Here is a 20,546-nt window from a genome sequence, read left to right as displayed (position 1 = left end):
CCAACTGCACAGTTAGGAGACTGACAGCAGGGAAGGTAGTCCAGCTGCAGAAGAGCACTGGTTTACTATTCAAGGCCTTTCCATTCCCCCATTTGCTTTGCAGTGCTGAGCAAACTTGGTTTACCTCGGTCCTGGTTCCTCAACCCATCCACAGAAAACAAGTTGTTCTCTCCTGCAGATGGAAGTGTTATGAAGGGCAGATGTGAATCCACAAAACACTAGGGAACGCTGCTCCCCAATGTGGGGATTGCAGTCCCCAGTTAGCACCCAAAATGAATATTTGTTATTAAATGCCAACTGAGATCTACCTCATTAACAGCAGCAATTAGCCTCTCAACCACAGGAAACAAAAAAAAAAATATGCAAAGACCGAAATGCCGTGATTTTAAGTTAATGAAGCTGATGGCAATGCCACAGTTACAATGGCCAGAAGTCAGCTCTTGGAGCAAGAACAAGAGGTGCCCTAACACAGAAACTTCTCTGATCCAGGTCCTACCAGTGCTCCAGTTCTCACATAACAGCATTAGTGCCAATGTATCCTTGACAGTCATTTTTCTTAGGGTTATGTGCAACATCCACTTATGATATTTGGCAGCAGAACCCAAGGAAAGAACTAAACTTTTTAAACCTACCCATCCTTTTCCTATAGAAAGTCTCCAGCTTCCAGACACTTACAGAGTAACCTTCTCAGTCTGTTTGTTGGTTTTCCGKTTTTTTTTTCACAGAAGAGCCAGATGATGGAGCTGAACCTGTGAGTTCAGATCTAGTTTCATTACATTCAATCTCAAGAAAATTCTTTTTATCCCCTCTATTTAAAAAATTCAGACATTGCTAGATAATGAGGAAGTTTCCTCAACTTACATAATGCTTTCCCTTCTTCTTCCCTTACATCCTCCAAGCTGTTGAAGCAGAGGACATGGGCAGAGCTCCAAGAAGACTGCAGGAGGAAGAGCAGAGATTCTTGCTACCTTCTCACCAGTTGCAGACCTGAGTAGGAGATGAAATGAGCACCTGCCTTGCTCTACCACGTGGTGATGCTCCACATCCCAGCCAATTAAACTTCTGCTCAGTGAAATCTCTTCAGAGACAGAAAGACAACTCCAMATACACACGGTCACTTTGCTTCCTTTCTTCAGATCTCCTGACACCCCTTTTTCTTACTGTTCAGTTCCAAGGATTGCATTTTACCTKCTGTGCTTCAGTTCCAGGCACATCTGGGGCTGAGAAACAACTGATCATTCAAGGCAGCTGCTTTTTCCAAGCCTCCATCAGCCCGGCTGCAGCAGAGTCTGAGCTACAAGTGTGACAGCTGAGTGTGAAGAGGAGCTCTGGGAGTTTGCTCTGGCACAGGCTAAGGGTGGGAGGGCTGGAAGAGGACTGATGTAACAAGGCCTATATAAGGCTTTGTGACAACTAGCAGTTGTCTTGGTGGTTTTGCAAGTATCACTTGTATTTACTCTACTGAAGTGTCTGCAAGAGAAATTCAGGTTTCCTATGGCTGCTCCTTAATCCAGCATTCATGAGACAGCCAACACCCTTGGTCAGGATCAAGGGCTCACCATGGTAGATAACATGTAGATAAAGACAATGACATCATCCCATCCCAAAGACTTGGCAGAGATAAAGAGGGAGCAAGATGATGACAAAGTACCTGGAAAGGGAAAAAACAAATCCAGCCATGCCCCTKCTTGGCCTCCATCAAAATAATGATTATGTGTAAAGCCCTGATTGCATGCATAATAAACAAAAACCAAGACTCATCCTCAGCACCAGGAAGATGTTTAGCTAAAGTCTGCAAGCTCCTGCCTGTAGTAACCTTTTGCCTTCTGATTAGAGCCAAGAAAAGAGTTTAGCATTTTTCCTCTTCTCTAATCTAATACTATTTGTAAATGTGTTTTTCCTCTCTCCTATCTTTCCAGTTGGTTTTATTTATGTAGRCATGCCAGTGTGGTAAATTTCAGACCTGTAATTTGTGGTTTCCTGACTTGGGGATGGTTCTGAAGCATTCCTTATGTGGCTGTTGCTCCAGCTAAATATTTACGCACATATACGCTGTGTATAACTCTTACTTATGTGCATGAGGAAGGGCACTGCATGCTTCACATAACTTCTCAGAGTCTACATGTGTTTCTGATCATGACAACACATTGAAAATATGTGCCTACAAAACACATTTTAAATGTATTTGTACAACACAGTATGTGCTTACCCTTGAGGTGTTTTCTATATATAGAAAAGCTGAAGATTAGGCTTCCTGTTCTCATTCTTTCCCTTCAAGTTCTTCTCTTGTTATTAATTGTATCCAGGTTTCCATTATCACTCAGCTACACATTATTTTTCRCTGGCATGAAATCAATCAAAGCTGAATTCTGATAATACACATGCACATGATAAAGCATGAGACCATTCCCTAAGGAGATATCTGGACTTTCACATTTCAGKCAATTCAACAACAGTGAGATGGTGTGGGAATGAGCATCAGCTCAATGTCTGCTGAGACACAAGCACACCTCACAAGCYTTCAAGATATCAAAAAGTATAGTTAAAAATACTATCAGTGCTCACTGGAACCATATGGAACATTTATGTGCTTTAAATCTCTTTTCTTAAAAAAGATAACTATATCTATCTAATAAATTCAATCTTGYTTTTGATGGTTTTAAACAGAATGGTTTTAAACAGTGATTTATCTCCGAAGTCCTCTTTTTATTTGGTTGTTTTAGCTCACAGATGAGGCCAAACAAGCCATTCTACATTTCCTTCCTCATGTCAAACTAAAAGGCATTTATAAGAATTTCCACACCTGAATCTTGCAATAAGCTATACACAGTATAGAATGTCAGTCACCCTATTAACCCAAATAGGAAACACAAAGAGCCATGGCTGTTCTTGGTTGCCCCACACTTCTGAAAGTATTCACTTTTATAAAACTTTACAGTATGAGAGTTCAACATTACTTTCTCCACCCCGGTATTCCTTTTCCTGCAAGATAGATGCAAGAAGGAAAGCAGGGCTGCAGCAGCCCTTGGACCTGCACTCACAGCTTACCAGTTCCCAGTTAACAGCTACAGTCACCTCTGTGACTGGGGTGGCCTTCCCCAGTGAGGAAATACAAAATATRTATGACCACAGCCTGAAGATGGTAACACTTTAAACTAGATGAGTTTCACAAAATGACTACGGGTATTCCATAGCCTTTGGACTAATCGTACGAAGTTGAGCAGTCCTGAAAGTCAACAGTGCTACAGAAATGTATTCACGCACTGATGAATGCCTGCAGGATCAAGACCTAAGTCATCTACTGTCTGYATTTACAGAATATGACCTATTTGAYKTATGTATGTTCCTTTTTTTGTCATCATTATCTGGAATGGATTTTTTTTAATGTGCATGACTAGACAGTCTGTGTTTTGTACGAATACCAACATTCATCCACCCAGAACAATAAAACATCTTTCTCCCACTGCAGAAGTTTGTAAGGAGCAGAGACCCACACAGCTCAGCCAAGCAGTCAAATGCCATAAAAAAACCCCAAGTAGGAAACCATGTAAAAAAATATTTYCCTAAGGACTTGTACACCAGGCTGTGATAAATAATCTGCCTGTTGCACTGTCACAAACAAGTCAATTTGTAACATTCAGAATATTTTCACAGTCCATTGGAGATAGGAAGAAAGAGAGGGCTGAGTAGACTAGAAAATCCAACCAGGGTTAGTCACCACTGACATGCCCTCAGCAGCCCAACCAGCTGAGAAATTACTGTGGTGCCCTCCTACAGCAGTCACACACATAAAACCCTGAGGGCATCACAGTCAGACTGCAAGTGCCAGCTGCTCACACAATATTTGCAAAAAGGTTAAATAACATGGCAAAAAAACATTGGCCAGAAATTCCAGACAAGGACTAGCTTTTTGCATGGATCCATTTGAAATAAATCTGGATAATGTGTAATGTGAACCCGCTGTCTGCATGCTCACGGGGAAGTTCCCAAACCAAGCAAAACCATCTTGGCCAAAACCAGCAGAGACTGATGTAGGGTCTATCAGGGTCCCAAGACAGACAATGGGAGGATAACCAGCTCACTCAGGATCCCTCTTTTAGCCTGTTAGTCCCTGGACTATATTCCCTCTCACCCCATAAACTTTCTCTTCCTAAAGAGAATGCTGGTTCCGGGACCTGCTGATAGGATCATTGGGAAGAGTAAAGCACTGACAGGGACCTGTTTTGGACAGCAGGGAAGCCAAAGAGCACACGATGGCACATTTGGGAGCAAAAGGCTTGAGGATGTCCTGGAAGCATAAGTGTCCCTGACAAGTGTCCCTGTGCTGTCTCCACATATTCTAGAGCCAGTCAGGTATCCATGAGGCAGAGACTGAAGGTAAAAATAAATAAGTAACCCACAGAGTCAAGCCATAAGCCATTGGGAGTAATGGTTTTGCTCCCCAGAACATTTACCATGCTTGAGTCTTGTTTAAAGCCTGGAATGAAAATTCAGACCACTGTTTTACCCAAATTTTATCTAGGTCTGTAATTTTCAGGGAAAAAAGTACAACGTGAATGTTAAGTCAAATTGTCTACTAATCAAATAGAGGACAACTTTATCTAGTTTCTTCCCTTCTGTTAAACCCAGTCTCATACTACAAATTACATTCAGAATAATCTGATTTTTCTGTTCTGATGGTTTTCCAGGAGAATAAATAGATATTTATCAGAAAAAGAAGAGAAATAAAACATTTTTTAAGAAGGTTAAGTGGCGCCTGATAGTCTACACTCCGCCAAGTTAAGCAAATAACGAGAAGGGAAAACCCTACCTTGTAAATAAGGCAATTACAAATCTAGTTTTTACACTCTGGAATGAAGCCAAGATCTAAGTGTGAAGGATTGAGAGGAAAATCTGYTGTAAATTCCTTCAAGTGAAAGTCCCTATTTAAAAGGCAGAGAACACATTTTAGAAAGGTCATGAAGTCACAGCAGTTGTTTGGGTTTTTTTCAAAGCACAACTCTAAATGAAATTTGACTTCTTTTTGAAAAGGCAGAGACAGACACAGCTGCACTTGGAGTGTAACCATTACACTAGAAGGAGAATTGCAATGATTAAAAATAGGTTTTGCACTGAACTTTTGTAGGTACTTTAAATACCTACCTCACTAGGCATTGTAACCTCATGATTGTGAAAATTTATTGTTGCATATTCTCAGTTTAAGGGGGAAAAAAAAAAGAGAGAAATACTASTCCTATAGGCATAAAGTGTGAAGTTATACATMAGGTGTTTCACTAAAGCTTTCCCTTGAGTYTGGTTTTATCCTCTTTTTAGGAAAGGGGACTGTGTGGGCAGGGAAATATGGCAACAACAGACTTGTGTTCCTTGACTGTAGTTTGWAAGCCTAAGCTCTTTGGAAGGTTTTTAGCAAAGGTAAAAGAGCAAATCTGAAACTGACAGGTCACGCCATTCCATCTCTAATAAATATTACGGTGGGGTAGTTGAAACAGAATTCAATACATGGTTATATACACACWCCCACAGGCATACACACATGTAAATACTTTTATACTTACATAAAGCTCAGGCAAATTCCACTGGAACTAGGAAACCAGACTGGAAAATCCACTTACATTACACCTTTGCATTTTAGTCATAAATTAAAAAGACTGTGGGTGTTGTGACTAACTGACAGAGAGTAAATTGAGCCACTACGTGGTGTTTACCATGGGGTAAACTGTTGCCTCTCCTGATTTTTAATTGGAGGTTAACTTTGGCACACTYCACTATAAACAAGCCCTGGCACCAAAAACAAAGAGACAAGGAATCATTTCAGGGTTGTATTCCCATAGTCTATCAAATATTCATCACTYACATTGCCCAGATATATTGTCAAAGGTGATAAACACACACATATCAGTAACAACAGTCTGATATTCTGCTCCATTCCTYGTCACAGAGGTACCCTATCCTGATTCCAAGGAAAGCAACAGCACAGCGTGCAACCATATCCAAGAACATGAAAGGTCTGGCTCCAACTCTCAGCAGCCTTCCTGAGCAAGTGTAGCATAAGAGTACCTTGATCCCAGCATCCATTCCTATTCACCTTACAYATAAGTGCACAATCATGCCAAAGTGACTCTGAAGTACATATAGAATGACCCAGTAACACTTCACACACCTACATAACACCAGAAGGCCTCGTGGCAAACGCTCCAGTCACTTGCTGTCACTCCCAGTCAGGGTGCTGGCAGGTCACAGGCACACACAAAAAAATTACTGCAAGAAGAAAGGGTCCTGGCAGAAAAGTGACGACAAATCCTAGAACAAAGCTACTATAGCACCACAGGATATGTAAGCATTCTCAGATTGACCAGATGGCAAGGCTGCCACATTTCAGGCAGTACATTGGAGTAGATTACTTGGAGTTGTACTGTGGCTCAAGCAGACATAAAGAGGCAAATACCTAACTTATAATTTTATGAATACTTTGAAAAACAGATGTTATTGGTTTTTAGCTTATCAAGATGTTACTCTCTTGCATTGCTACTTTGCTAAGTATATTATTCTCCTCGAGAAGTTAAAACACAGCACCCTTAATCACAGGTTGTTCCCACTAATAAATTACCTATTTAATGTGTTTGCACAGGCTCTTTTCCACAGTAAAAGTCATGTTGATTTTGCCCTAATTAAAACATCTCCATTTATTTGCATGACTAATCAGTGCTTATCAGTAATGTGGCATTTGATATCTTCAAAGCATTTTAACTGCATTTAAGTGGATTATCTGAAAACTTGCCCAAAAATGTATCTGGAAATCTGATGCACAGACTCAGCTATTGCTTCCTAAAATAACTACTGGCTTTACGTGCACACTGAATCATAGTGAGGGCAATACTACAGGTCTGAAGAAGCCTTTGTGTTACCTATGGAAAGAGTAAATAGCCCACRGAAGAGATAAAGCCAGCAGACCAGACACTGTTCCTTGACGACATGGAAAAGCAGATGGCTCAGTCCTTTGAGTKGTAGAAAAGACGAAATCTATCCCACTTCCCACCATGCTTTTTGCTGAAGAGAGCTGTCGCACTCATGTGCAAATGAAGTCCCACATCCCTAAAACTGCTTGCAAGAGACTTGCCACCATTCTTTCACTTCCCCCTCTTTGGAGTTTTCTACAGACTTGAATGTCAAAATATTCAGGACATCTGCTGCTGCTTTCTGGAGACTCTGGCCACTGATGATTTGCACTGCGTGAGAAATTATTTTTCTTGGTACAATGCCACCTGTGTGTGTCCCCATAAAGTTCATATCCCTGGGCCACCCATTGGTTGAAASATGAAGGTGGGTACATTTTTGCTTCACAGCCTGTTTTAACAAGGAACTTACATACAGAAATAAGCTACTCCCATAAGCACAGAGCTACCCTACCTGTCCACAAGCTATTTTCCTTTTTAAAAATTAAAAGCTACATTAGAAATGGCAGGGGTGCCRGGATATGTCTTTCAAGCTCTATCAGGAAGCAGCACAAAAGAGCAGATTTTGTAGGTCTATTGTCTTGATTTTCAAAGGCCAAACTATATTTTAGAACTATCAATATGCTTTCCCTCAAAAACTCCAAAGCGTAGCACCATTCCTAACACTTTCCTTCTATTAAGAGGAAAAACTCACTAATTCTTCAAAACAAATAGCATTGTTTTTTCATTGTTCTGCAGTGCCTTGACTGAAGGAATGACAATGGTAATTTTAGAAGATGATGATTTTACTCCAGATAACTACAAAACTGCAAAATTAGTGATTCTGAATCTTACTGCTMCCTGTCCTTCTTTCATGTGTGGTGCCCCTGAACTGAATCTTCTCATGCATTCGATTGCTTCAGGCTCCTTTAAACCTCCAAATTTCACTAGGGCTATGGTGAAGTGTGTATGGTGTCTTTTATCCAGAAAGGCCAGAAAGCACTCGATGAGCTCTACCAGGACACAATCGCATACAGCCTGCTCACATCTCTGCAAATTCATAAGGTTGTGGAGACATCAAGAGATCTTAAGCCTGTCCCTCCCAGCAGGATCAATTTACTCGGGCTTTTTCTGACAGAGGCTGCCTAACCTGTTCCTAAAGACATCAAATAATGGAGGTTCCACAGCTCCCTTCAGCATCTTAAACCAGTGCTTAACTCTCCTTCACATCAGGTTTTTCAACCAAATTCAAGCTCTGTGCTGTAATTTATGCTTATTGTCTCTTGTCCTATAAATTTCTAACATGAATTTGTAATGTTTGTTCTTATGATACCAATGCAGTCATCTTTTCTTCAGACAATGCAAAATAGTTTGACTTAATATTTTCTCAAAGGCCAATGTTTTCTGCACCCTCACTGAAACCACCTGCTGTGGGTAAGGACTTCAGGCCACTGTAGGCACTGACAGTCACCAAAAGGAATGGAAGTGCCCCCCTAGCACAGCTAATGAGAGGCTCTCYTAAAGAATCTGCTGAGAACCAGAGCCCCAACCCTTTTTTTCTGTTCTGTGTTGGTTAAAAATACAAGCAATTTGCCATCAGTTCCCAGGCAGTTCGTTAGTCATATTGGCACAGTCACAGTTTGGTTTAGGCTCAAAGGAAGATTTGAATGCCTGCTGGTTGTGTCCCTCTTCAGCTTTGAGGAAAGGAAAAGAAAACCCAAAGAAAAGTCAGGCAAATAAGATAAGGCAAAGCCTCTCTGCATTGCTTTTTCCATTCCGCTGCTCTTTAGATCCTTTGAACTGCACTATTAAGTACAATAGAGGGCAATTAAATCCCCAACCCAGAACACTCAGGAAGTCAAAACTACAAGACATAGCTTGCTAAAAAATATCTTACAATCTAAATAGGTAAGATACTGTAATAAAGGGACAGATCATTAAAAAAAAAAAAAATAAAAACTTCTTCACCAATGTCAATACAAACAAAATATCCCACAGAAAAAATAGATACATTCTATATGTGGAAAACGAAGGATATAGCTGCAGGGAGTATGTGAGGGGTTGTCTGCAAAACTACTGCTCCCCCAGCCCTGTCACATGTCTGTCCCACTCCTTAGCTGGGAGATTTTCCAGCACTAAACAGCCCTTCACCACCACTGAGCTTCAGCACGCAAACATGTAAATTGTGTGTTAACTTTACAGCATGGGCAGCACAAGAGAAATTGAGTTACCATTTTTTGGCTGGTGACTGAGGCAACAARTCTCACAATTCACCTCCTCATTTCAAGAAGAGAGCAGGAGTCACAGAAGCTACCAAGTCTGAAGGATCCCCAGCTCTAGCACACACCCCATGTCATCCCCCATGAAGAACTGCTTGAAATAGAGTGAGCAAATCATACCTAAAAAGTTCATAGAGCATAATTACTTTAAAATAAAAACACTTTATAACCTAGATGTAATGTCTATTGTCTCTTCAACCCTCTGAATATAGTTTTAACTTACCACGAATTTAGAGAGATCTCAGGAAAACCGTAAAATATGCACATGTGAAGCAACAGAGCTCCCCCCCTGCCTGGAGAGTCCTTTCTGTCTTCCTTTTCCTCCCCCACCCAAGCCCTAAATACAGGAAGAGAGATCACCAGCTGCCTGCTGAAGAAAACAACTACCAAGTAGCGTGCATCATTCAGATGGCTTGGATGATTCAGCTTTTCCATGTGAACTTTAAGTGGCACACAAATAGTGCTTTGTGCATTTCTGAAGCAAATGTGTATTTAATAGTCCAAGTACATAACACAATTTCTACTTGAAGAACAACTTTTCTTCTTAAATACAGCAGCGTATCTGTTCCCTTAGGATGGCTCCAGTTCCCAAATCTATCAATAATTACATCTACCTGTGCTGAGTATTACAGCATCTTCAGTCTTTAAAAATACATTCCATATTGTTCTCAAAAGTTGAACTGAATAGGACAGTGAAAAGAGGATCCAGTCATAAGCTTATAATTTTGAAAGCCACCTGACATGATGTACATTGGTTTTAGAGTGGGAGGGCAGGGAAGGAACAGACAAGGCAGATACTGCAAGCAGTCTCCCAAAATACAACAGCACAATACGCAGCAGAGCTTGATCATAAGTAGCCCACAATTASCTGCAGTTCACTGTCTAGAAACTTGTAGGGGAATAATAATATTAAGTTTCCAGATGGTAGACTGAAATGTAAAACAAATGTACACATGTAAAACATGTACACATTTACTTGGTGTATTTTTTGTTTAGCACTGTCCAGATAAAGAATTAGTGCCTGGCTTTAATTCCCTAGTTTCCTTGGCCTTTATTAATTTGTTCAAATRTTCATTTGACTCCTCTTACTCAACAAGACCCTAAGTTCTTTTCACCCCTTCAGTCACAAATCAGAAACAGCTCTACTAAACCAATCAGATTTGTCACAAAAAGTAGAAGAAGCAATCAGTGCTGCATTGGACAGAACCTCTTGCCAGACGAGCCCTGTTTACTTGGCAGGAGGATTTCTTATTTAACCTCCAGTACAAAAGCAGCACAAGCACGTTGAGYACAACACTGCCTTCTGCAGGCACAGGAGTGTGACAATGCAGAAACTGCCYGAGGTGCTCAGCAAGGGCACCTTGAGCAAAGGAGAAGGTGGCAACAGACTGAACAGACTGGTCACCACCAGAAATCACTCAAGACCTAGAGAAACACAACAGAAGTGTTGATTGGCCTGTGCTTTGAATGACATATGAGCCTTTAGGGTCACCTATGTGCTGCTTTAGGGTCACCTATGTGCTGTTTTTCACTAGGGCAACACCTGCAATTTTGTCTTAGGGCTGCAAACTAGGCAAACACCGGAAAGCAAGCAGAGGACTGTGTTTTAGCAGCATCTCTTCTCCCACTAATGGCTTTTGTGATTTTATGACTTCCAACTCATTTTAAAATGTAGACATGTCACACACATCCAACCCAAAGAGCTTGTATCACACTAGCCAGGGTGATGCAATTCTCACTTTTCAGCTTCTGCCCAAGTCAACACTGMCAGAGTCAGCCTCCCTGGCCAAGATGTCTCTCTTCAGATGAGCAGCACTGTGTGAGACCAGAGGGGGCCTGAAATCTTCGGCAGTTTGAAAACACACCAAATACTTCATTGCAAACTAGATGAAAAATCCACATTTGCAGGAATGTGCTGAGGGAGAGGTCATGYGCTTTGGTTACCATGGGTGGTTCAGGGTTTCTGAACTTCAAATTTCTGGTGAAGCTTGTTTTCACTCCCTGATGTTTCTTGATAGCAAGCAAGACAGCAGAGTACTGCCCATCACAGCTTCCCCCCTTGGTCAACCACTGGGARAATGAGTCACGCTGCCGAAACCTGAGCCTGTTCCACATCCTGCCAGAAGCTTTATTTCCCACACAGACCACATCCATCCCAAGCACAACAACCAGTCACATTCAGTAGCTGGTCAAATGCATTCCTTGTGGCCAGATCCACCCATGCCAGAGCATCCCGGGGTATCTGCCTCGCTGCCTCTCCCAGACAGCCCCAGCTCCCTTGTCCACTGGGCTTTAATAAAGGCCTTTCKGTGCAGCACTAGGTGAAACATGACTGTGCCATACCAGGCACTCATACGCTGCCAAACCTTTTTGTTTTTTCARTAACAGCTCCCTCACATTCCCTCTGCCAACACATCATCCCTCCACAATGATCCCACAGCTCCCCAGGAAAAAAAAAAAMCTTTGCAAACCACGTATCTTGTGCCATTAACCTTTTATTTGGAGGCCTGTCAGTCATCTCCTGAGCAGGAGGAAGGGAAGAGAGGAGCTGCTGCTTCAGCTGCTGRGGTTCCCCTTGCTTTCTCGTCCCTCCACCCCACCTGCACAGACAACAGGGTAGGGCAGACAGGGAAGGGAAGGAGGTCCACCCTCATCTCTCCAATGCAACCTGTGAACCCAGAATCACAAAAYTCTGAAAAAGGAGAAAAAACACTCCTTTCTTCCTAACCAGTRATAAGAAGCCAATGTGTTTAGACCTAAAGGACCAAGGACTGCCTGGGGTGGTCTAAGTAGCTTCAAAGTAGAGTCTAAGCCAACAGTTTACAAAGCAGAGAGGAATTCTTAAAGGAATCAAGAGCTTGGAAATATTTTCTTGTGGGCAGCATTATTTTTGCTGGAAGGCTCTGGCCAAAACTATCTCAGACATCAAAACAAACTGATTRTGCTATAAATATTAAAGGCTTTATAGCTGTTTGTTTGTGCAATAAATTCTTGGAAAGTCCCTTGGCCCCAATATAATGAGGAGGTCAGGGAGGAAGAAGAACAGATGAAAAGGGAAATAATTAATTTTGGGCATAATTTTATTTTGTACTTATCCTATTGACTTATAGGAACTTACACCAACTTCCCGCCAGAAAACAGAATGGTCAAGGACTATGCCAGAAAATATTAAGACTTCTGTGTGTTCAATGGGACATTCAGTGGGCTTGGCAAAGAGTCTCAGCTAGAATTGTGTTACACCTAAGACAGCCTTTGGTCATCTTCTGTGGAGACACAGAACATCACAGCTGCTCTGTAAGAATCTGCAATACCTGAAYTACAGCCCCTACTTTCTAGTATCATGTAATAAAATCAAATCACCCAAGATGCAGCCATTAAAATCTGGCTGATCTTTTACCTGGATCAAAATCCTTAAGTTTTGTTATTATTCATTATTATTTTTGAAGTTGCTATTCACACGGCAGAAAAGATAAGTTTTTTCCTGTGTTTTGGAGTTTTGTTTGATTGGGGTTCTTTTACAGTTTACAGATTAAAATTTTATGGCTCATTTGTGACTACTTGGCATTACAAACATTTTCACAGGAAATATGGGAGGATTTCATTTGTACTGAAAACAGCTAATGGGGGATGAAGGAGAAAAATACATTAATAAGTAGCACCAAGAAGCATGGAATAACTTGGGAAAAAGAAAACATTAACTACACAGTCAAAACATTAAATATCAGTTTAGAAAGTGGCATATTTTATGCTTCTCAATAAATACTGCCTAAACAAAAAAGCCTCTAAGCCAAGTCACAAAGGTCTGAGGCTCCTTACCTGCAAAGGCCCTCCCCAAGCTCATCCAACAGGGGGTGGCTGAGCACCATCAGCAAGCACAGCCCAGTGCTCCATCAGATCTTCTCAGGTTTGCTCCACAGGTACATTCCAASAGTTCCTACTCTGGCTCATTTGTACTGAAGGAGGTCTACACTCCTTCAGTAGGTGGGGGAAACAACCAACCAACAAAACAGCTCAAGCAACTAACCCACTTTGGTGAAGATGGCACAGTAAASTGGAGTTGCCCTCTGATTCCTTGGCTGCTGTCGAGCTGTCACCATGCACTCACCCTCACCAGGGCCCAAAGAGCAAACAGAAACCATAAACTGACCCCAAGGATTCTCCCTGTAACTCGGCACTCTCTGGCACTTTATGCTTAATTCCTCTGTCTCCATACACTGTTAATCAATCACATAATTGCCTAGAAAAGAATTCTTTGCCTTCTCCCCAAAAAATATACTGGGTTAACTTCATAACCACTTAAGGGAGAAAGTCAGTGGCTTACATCATCCTGAATAACTGAGGTGACCACACAGGGAGGTTTAAAAAGAAATGTTTACATCTATTCTATGTCATGCTAAAACAAACACATTTCTCCCACTGGCAGGAACTGGAGGACACCCAGAGGTCTGGGTTTTTTTCCTCCATGAAGTATGTAATCCTCATTTTTCCTCATACTGGCAAAGTATGTGAAACAGACAACTGTCTGTTTCATATTTAGTATGTATTTAAAAAAATCCCAAATCCAAGTGATACTGGATCAGTAACACCATTATCAAATTTGACTTTCCACTTTTGGATTAAGTCCACAATAACCCAAACTAAGTTTTTGGACCACTGCAAGAAACCCTGTGGGAATGACACAATCTTACCAGCAGTTGCTAACTATCACAAATAAACCCAAAACTGATGGTTAGGGACTTGCCAGAGAGCTGGGTTTGCATTGTGAAGGAAACAGGACAAAGAGAGGTTACTATTTTAAACTGATACAGCAGCAGCAYAGGCAGCAGACTTTGGTGAAATTACTTATTGACAGCAGCTCCTGACTGCTTTTGTCATACATCTCACAGCTCAAGTGTGGCGTGTGGAGCTATATATAACTACTTTGAACGACTGCCCTTGTTTCATATTCTAGCATCATACCAGTGTAATGGTACAAACAAATGTGCACACAGCAGTTGTTTGTGTGGGGTGTTTTCTTTGCAGATTTACTGCCACGCAGCTGAAGCAGCATTCAACACAACACAGACCCATATGTTTAGCTTAGCCTGGCCCCTCTTTTCTCATTCTCCAAACTCAGGTTTTTTGGAGTGCTCTTTTTACATTTTAAGTGAATCACAGAACATGCTGGGTTGTCAGTGGCTTCCTCAAGAGCTCTTGTCCATAATAAAAACCCTATAGCTTCTAAGGTGACTAAAGCATTCCCATGTGACAGCCACAAAGAACATGTGCTCCATAACCACARCATGTGCAAAGTAAAGCTCAGGTTACAGAGACGAAGGAAGCCACAGACACAGAAGACATCAGAACAAAGTCAGGACACTCCAAAGGACACCTCTCCAATTGTCCATGACCATTTCTATCTCACACTTYGAAATGGTGCACTAGGGTGTACAGTGGAAACTGGGAGAAGAATATTTTCGTGCAGAAAACAAAGACAGAAACCAGCATTCACACTCCTCTRAGATACCAATCCTGCTGGCAAAGGCATTTCTGACAATGTATGCACACAAAWGCCTTGCTGCCCAGATCAAGTGTAAGATATTCCATAAACTGAATGATGAATGCAGAAAAGCTCCTAGAGAAGCAAAACCTGGAAAAAAAAGTTTGGGCTGAATTCATCATCAGGGTCTAAGTTAAAGCCTGATAAGGGGTTTAACTTGGTCTTTTCAGGATGTGGTTGCAGGTACAGAGCTTGTTTSTGAAGACTACCTGCTGGCAATGTAATAAAACAGGATGTAAGATTTGCAAAAAAAAAATAAGAACATTTATGCAAGAAGAAAATTTTTTATCCTCTCCAACTATAAAACTAGTCTTCACCATCTGTTTTCTGGTTTGGTTAAGTTTTGGATTTTTATTTTCTTCCCCTTTCTGTTCAATGAACACAAAGAATATGGAGCATGTTGTTTTTAAAACAAGCCCTGCTTATGAGGAAGAAAAAGTTATCGGCTCATTAGCACAACATTTGTATAATACTCTCAGTATTCTGTCCACCTCTGTTGGTCATCCAGAATCCAAACACTGATTAATTTAATTGTCCATAACACTAGAGGAAACACATTGCTTGGAGAATTGCCCTGAACTCTGCCTCTACAAGCCATTAATATTAATTTTTATGTCTTATTTCCTCTCACACATCACCATCCAAAATAGGATTTTCTTGCAATGGTAATATAAAGGAAACCAAAGTACTGGCTTTCACATCTTCTACAGACTAAAACAGAAGCCTGCTCAAGATTTCAAAAGTGCACATTCCTCACTATACACATATGCATGAGTTTTCCATTTTTGTGGGCTTTATGATCTTTTCCAATTAACTGCATTGTTTTGTCACCATGACAGAATATTCAGAGTATTGTGGAGTACTCTACTGTGGCAGGACATCTGGAAACGTACATTGCACTCWTTAGGGAAGTCAGCCTAGACATAGTTTTTGATAGGAGAGATACGTGTATCTTCAACATCAAAAGATGAGCCAAGTTTTTGCATAATAGCAGAATTTTTCTCAGGTTAAGCCAGAAAGACACCAGCTGTGATTTACTTCTAGATATGTGGGACCTTTTTTTATCCCTAAACTGTAGAGCATCCTCTATATTCATTATACACACTAAGAAGTTAAGCATAATGGTCCCCATTAATTTTTAAAGTACAGAAAAAACAACAGTGAAGATGAGGAAAATTTCCATTTTAAAAATCTTGTTCAGACAACATCTTTAGAACAGTTCAGCCAATTTAAGGCTGAGCTATGCCACACCACAGAGCCTACAACATGGCAGTTTCAGCCCTTTCTYTGGAGGCAGGACCAAACTGTTGTAGGGTTGAACTGCACAGCAGCAGTTCTGGTCATGCCTCTAGCACAGAATGCCATCTCAGGGAGTGGAGTAGAGTGACACAAAACAGATGTAGTATAACTTGCTTTGATCAGAAAGGTCCAAACCAGCCCCCCCATTCATCAGTGAATCACAATCAAACATAATTAATTGAGAAATGAATTAAACACCCTGCCTCTCTGTGGGGCTGTAACGCAGCTTCATAAGCTTGTTGCAGCAGAATGGTCACATCGTCACAGACAGAATGACAGCATGCTTTTAACACTCCTGTTATCACATGTGATTCCTGCCCCAGTCCAAAGTGCAAACTAGCATTTAACTTCCCTCTTTCCCCACCAACTATTAAGTATAAATCCTTCTTTATAGCAAGACCAAAGGCGTAAAGGCTGCTGGCAATGTACCATCTACAAAAATAGTTAGTCTTRTAATTAGAAGGTAATACAAAATCTTATTTTCTTTTCATTTGACTAAGCTGTGCCCAATACTGCAATACAGGAAGGTAGAAACTATATCTGTTTAAATGTAAAAATATATACAACTATATTTAACATTTAAATAACTTCAAACACAACWGTTTGCATACTAGCAATCTTATGTACATTCCTTCTTAAACAATAGCTCTTTAATATCCTCCTCTTTTGTTAAACAAGTTTTATTTTCCTCCCAAAATACCCAATGCTACTTTAAAATYCTGGAGGGGCAAAAATTAGAGCTATATAGAAAATAGCAAGATGTCTTACAATTGTAGTGTATGATAGCACATATCTTTCATAAAAACAACACATCATTCAAAAACTGAACCACTGRAAAAGTTCTCGTAAGTCCAACAGGACTATCTTTAAAAGGTTACTTTGGTTAACAGCAAGTCATTCTTAAACAATTAAGGAAAAATATATATTCTTTTACCACCTCTACAGATGCATTTCCTTGGCATGTTGTAGCAATCCATATACCTCTACAGATGAGCACTGCAGTTGTTCAGTGCTCCTTATTHGTATTGTGATTTCAATAAAATAGATTATATATAAGGTTGGATTGATTTATAATTAAATTAGTCCAACTTCTTAAAATCTCTGAATAAGAGAACTCTCTCCCTAAGACTTCATAGGAACTCTGGACATCAGAGAAAGAACAGTAACACTTCTACTTCTTCCTCACAAGGCTGATCTTATGCAGTACATGAAACAGCATCACTGAGTTGCACAAAATTGCTGTTTCCCTGCTTACTGTCCTGGTCAGGAGAGTGACACGACTTCTGTGAGCTCTGGATACTCKGACACCCAGCTGGTCACACCAGCCTCTGAGCATTCAACTAAAGTGCCACTGGACTTCACAGTAATGCTTTGCTTTCCTCTGAGTCATTATGCATTTCCCAGGTCATGTGCGGCCTCTGCCTCACTGAAATTTTACTCATTTCCACGGGAATAAATGCCTCCAGCTTTTGGCCAGGAAGAGGAACTGGATCTTTATCTTTCTTCCCTCCTTGCATTATGAAACCCTCTGATCCATCAAAAATGACAAACAAAAAGGCAAAAATGTAAGATTCTCCAGGAAAAGAATACTGCATTAGTCACTGTGTGTCAGTTAAGCTGCAAAGTAGAGAAGCCTGACCAACGAGCAAAGGCACTTGGTAACAGCACTGGGGACAGCAGTCAGTGAGTCAACAATTTCAGTCTTGTGATCCAACTGACCAGCAGCGAGGGCTCTGTCGAGGAGGATTTTGTGGASGATGTAACCGATGATTTTTTAGCACCTTCCTCTTGAAAAGGAATAGTTGCACTGTTGTGGAGGTCTGTATTCACAAAACATCTGCTGCCTCGAATATAATCCGTTCCCCTCACTAAGTGCTTGTCAGACACTGGCCTGGAGAGAGGGTGCTGTGTGGTGGGGGTTTCTTCAATGATTGGGGGTATCCTTTCGTTACTGAAGTACCTGCAGAGGACATCGTCACCTGTACAAACAGGAGGAGGAAAACCAATTACTGCTGACTTCAAAACCCTCCATTAACGTTTTCTATTTTTATAAAAGTCTTCTGCTTACACTTCAAATACCTAGATCTGGGGTTTTGTTCATAAAATACCTGGACATAAGCAGCTGTCAATAGATACATGGCTTTTTACATCTTTAATGCTTTTTAAGTAAAACAAATAACAAAATAAATCCATACACAGAGAAAATACTGTTTGACTGTTATACTCCATACACAGAGAAAATACTGTTTGACTGTTATATTCCAGATTCACACATCCCAAAAATGCTGGCACAGACTGCCTTCGTGCAAATCATCATCATGGGTGAGATGTAACAAACCTTCTTCTAATATGTTATTCGAAACGCTGAAGAGACCAGAGTTGAATCCATGTGTTTCTCAATGTAACTCGTGAGTAATTTAAAAGCTACAARTATTATTCTGGACAAGAGAAATCAATTTTGCAGGTGAAGATGTAAGTACTTCCCTTCCAGGTTTTGACCAATGATTTGTGATGCTTTCTGTTTTGACTCGTCCCTAGACACCTGACCAAGGCAGCTGCTGCTGGACATCTACTGGACCAGGCAGGCCTTTGGTTCTGATCCAGTCCAGCTTGGATACAAGCCTGCAGCACTTAGGTACAACTCACATATTAAAAAAAAGGCAACACAAAACCAAAAGCAAAACCAAACAAAAAAACATACGCACAAAAACCAGCCCTGCCACCTGGTGATCGCTCTGTTAAACTCGTTATTTAGCTCACTTCTAATATCCCTTCAGGTTGATGCTTCTTGTTATCAGCTTCTATTTTTGCATGAAAATAAYAGAATCCAGCTTTGATTGTACATATAATTTTAGCTTTCATAAATGATTCCAAGAATAAACTAGTCATCTTTATTTCCCACTCTAACAGGACTCAAATTGTCTTTCAGATGCAAAAGAAGGTGGGAAGAGGACAGTGTGGGAAATAAAAAAAGYCATCCAACCTAGCACCCAATGTTATGAGCTTCTGTCTGTCTGCCTCCCACTCAGTGATGCCTGCAGATCACGTTGCTTTCTAACAGCAGCAGCAGTAAAAAGCAGCTCCTAAAAGGCCTACCTTGGATCAGTTCAGCAATATGCAAACGACAATCCTCCTTTCCTAATTTAAACACSTTCATGCAGTTCACCCCAAGGAAATTTTGAAGAGGAAGAGAACAGAATGAGGGATAAAACCTAAAACCTTGCCTTTTCTTCCTGATCCCCGTGGCCTAGAGAAGGGTTCTGCAGCTCCTATCCAGCTYCCATCAGCAGGCATTGACAAAGGACGAGGTTTTCCTAGAGATAACAGAGAAGGTAATACGGGATTACAGAAAGTTTAGGAAACCAATTTTTKAATTTTTAATTTTCCCAGTTAAACAAAGGAAGAGATAAGAAATAAGGAGTTCAAATGGCAAAGTTATTGAAGATACTTCTGCTGGTGACATATAAGAAATCAATGTGCTGAGATCGAACAGCCACCCTCTTGTTCATTTACAGCAAGAGGGGACATTATGTTATAACCAAAACACATGGAATGGCTTTCTGTAGCAATAGGGCCCAGCTGAATGATGTTCACTACAGAAATAACAACATTTAAGTGAAATTACTTCAGATGTAGAATTTCATTCACATTTACAATTTGGACAGAATATCCTTAATATCAATCAAGTCTGACGAGCCGTTTTCTAAGATAAATAATTTCGGACTGACCAAAGCACTCAGCACAACAGTGATAATGAGAGAGGAATGAACTCACCATAGGACKGTGTTTTCTCTCTCATCTTGGCTGGTAGGATATTTACTTCCATGGGATACCCAGGCAACTGATCAGAATCAGCAATAGTAAACCTTCGCCTTCGGCTCTCCTGATCCAGAAAAGAATTGGGAGACTCGGCGCCCTTGGAGCCAGGTAGTGGCTGACTGCGTTTGTTGCCTCCTCCATACACAAAACTCCCCTTTTCATCTCTGAAAGCACATGTCACTTCAGTTAGTGGCTTGAAAGAGTTTAACRCTACAGACATGAGTAGGTTTGAAAGATACTTCTGGCACCCAGTCATGCTTGTGACAACTGGCATTGTGCTGCAAACAAGCTGGAAGAAAACCCCAAACAAGTCAGGTGATAGAAGACTTCATTATAGTTACCAAAGAGAAAAGAGAGCTACCCCCCGCTCATGATAATTCCCTCTTAACAAGCCAGTAATTTAACACACAGAGAACTTTTGAAGCTCCACTCCTGCAAAAGATTTTGATAAATAAAACCTTTCTGTCCTGAGGGCATCTGATTCACTGCTTGCTCAGTACACAGCTGTGACTTGGGAATGCTACGTAAATTTATCCATCTCTATGTAATGGYAACACCAACCACCTCCATCTGAGGGACTTCTTTTTAGTCATTGTAGGAGTCCAATAACTGTCACTGAATATTTATCACCTTGTCTCTCCCTCCTTGAGAATCTCAGTCACAGATTCATAGTGTGTA

General features: G+C 40.9%; 2 protein-coding genes across 4 annotated transcripts in view; both read right to left on the bottom strand.

Moving 5' to 3' along the window:
- The window catches only part of IPCEF1 (interaction protein for cytohesin exchange factors 1), a 75,168-nt gene extending 65,149 nt beyond the window's left edge, over window positions 1-10,019 (bottom strand). Inside the window, exon 1 of one of the 3 annotated variants that reach the window (XM_057364880.1) lies at window positions 9,435-10,019. The gene's annotated coding sequence lies outside the window, so the exon portion shown is untranslated. Of the gene's footprint in view, window positions 1-861; window positions 8,879-9,434 lie in introns of those variants that run through there. The other 2 variants (XM_057364884.1, XM_057364881.1) reach the window with 2 other exon arrangements.
- A 1,777-nt stretch (window positions 10,020-11,796) lies between these two features.
- Window positions 11,797-20,546, bottom strand: part of CNKSR3 (CNKSR family member 3) — a 58,393-nt gene continuing 49,643 nt past the window's right edge. The window contains exons 11-13 of the mRNA XM_057364879.1: window positions 19,824-20,032; window positions 19,274-19,363; window positions 11,797-18,028 (exon numbers count right to left, since the gene is read on the bottom strand). Coding sequence (XP_057220862.1) covers window positions 17,730-18,028; window positions 19,274-19,363; window positions 19,824-20,032 — 598 coding nt within the window. The 3' untranslated portion in view covers window positions 11,797-17,729. The remainder of the gene's footprint in view (window positions 18,029-19,273; window positions 19,364-19,823; window positions 20,033-20,546) is intronic.

Source organism: Malurus melanocephalus, unplaced genomic scaffold, assembly GCF_030028575.1.
Source record: "Malurus melanocephalus ecotype Western Australia unplaced genomic scaffold, MMel_1.1 scaffold_43, whole genome shotgun sequence".
Lineage (NCBI taxonomy): Eukaryota > Metazoa > Chordata > Aves > Passeriformes > Maluridae > Malurus > Malurus melanocephalus.
Note: the sequence above shows the minus strand (reverse complement) of the source record. Positions and strands in the feature narration are given on the sequence as shown.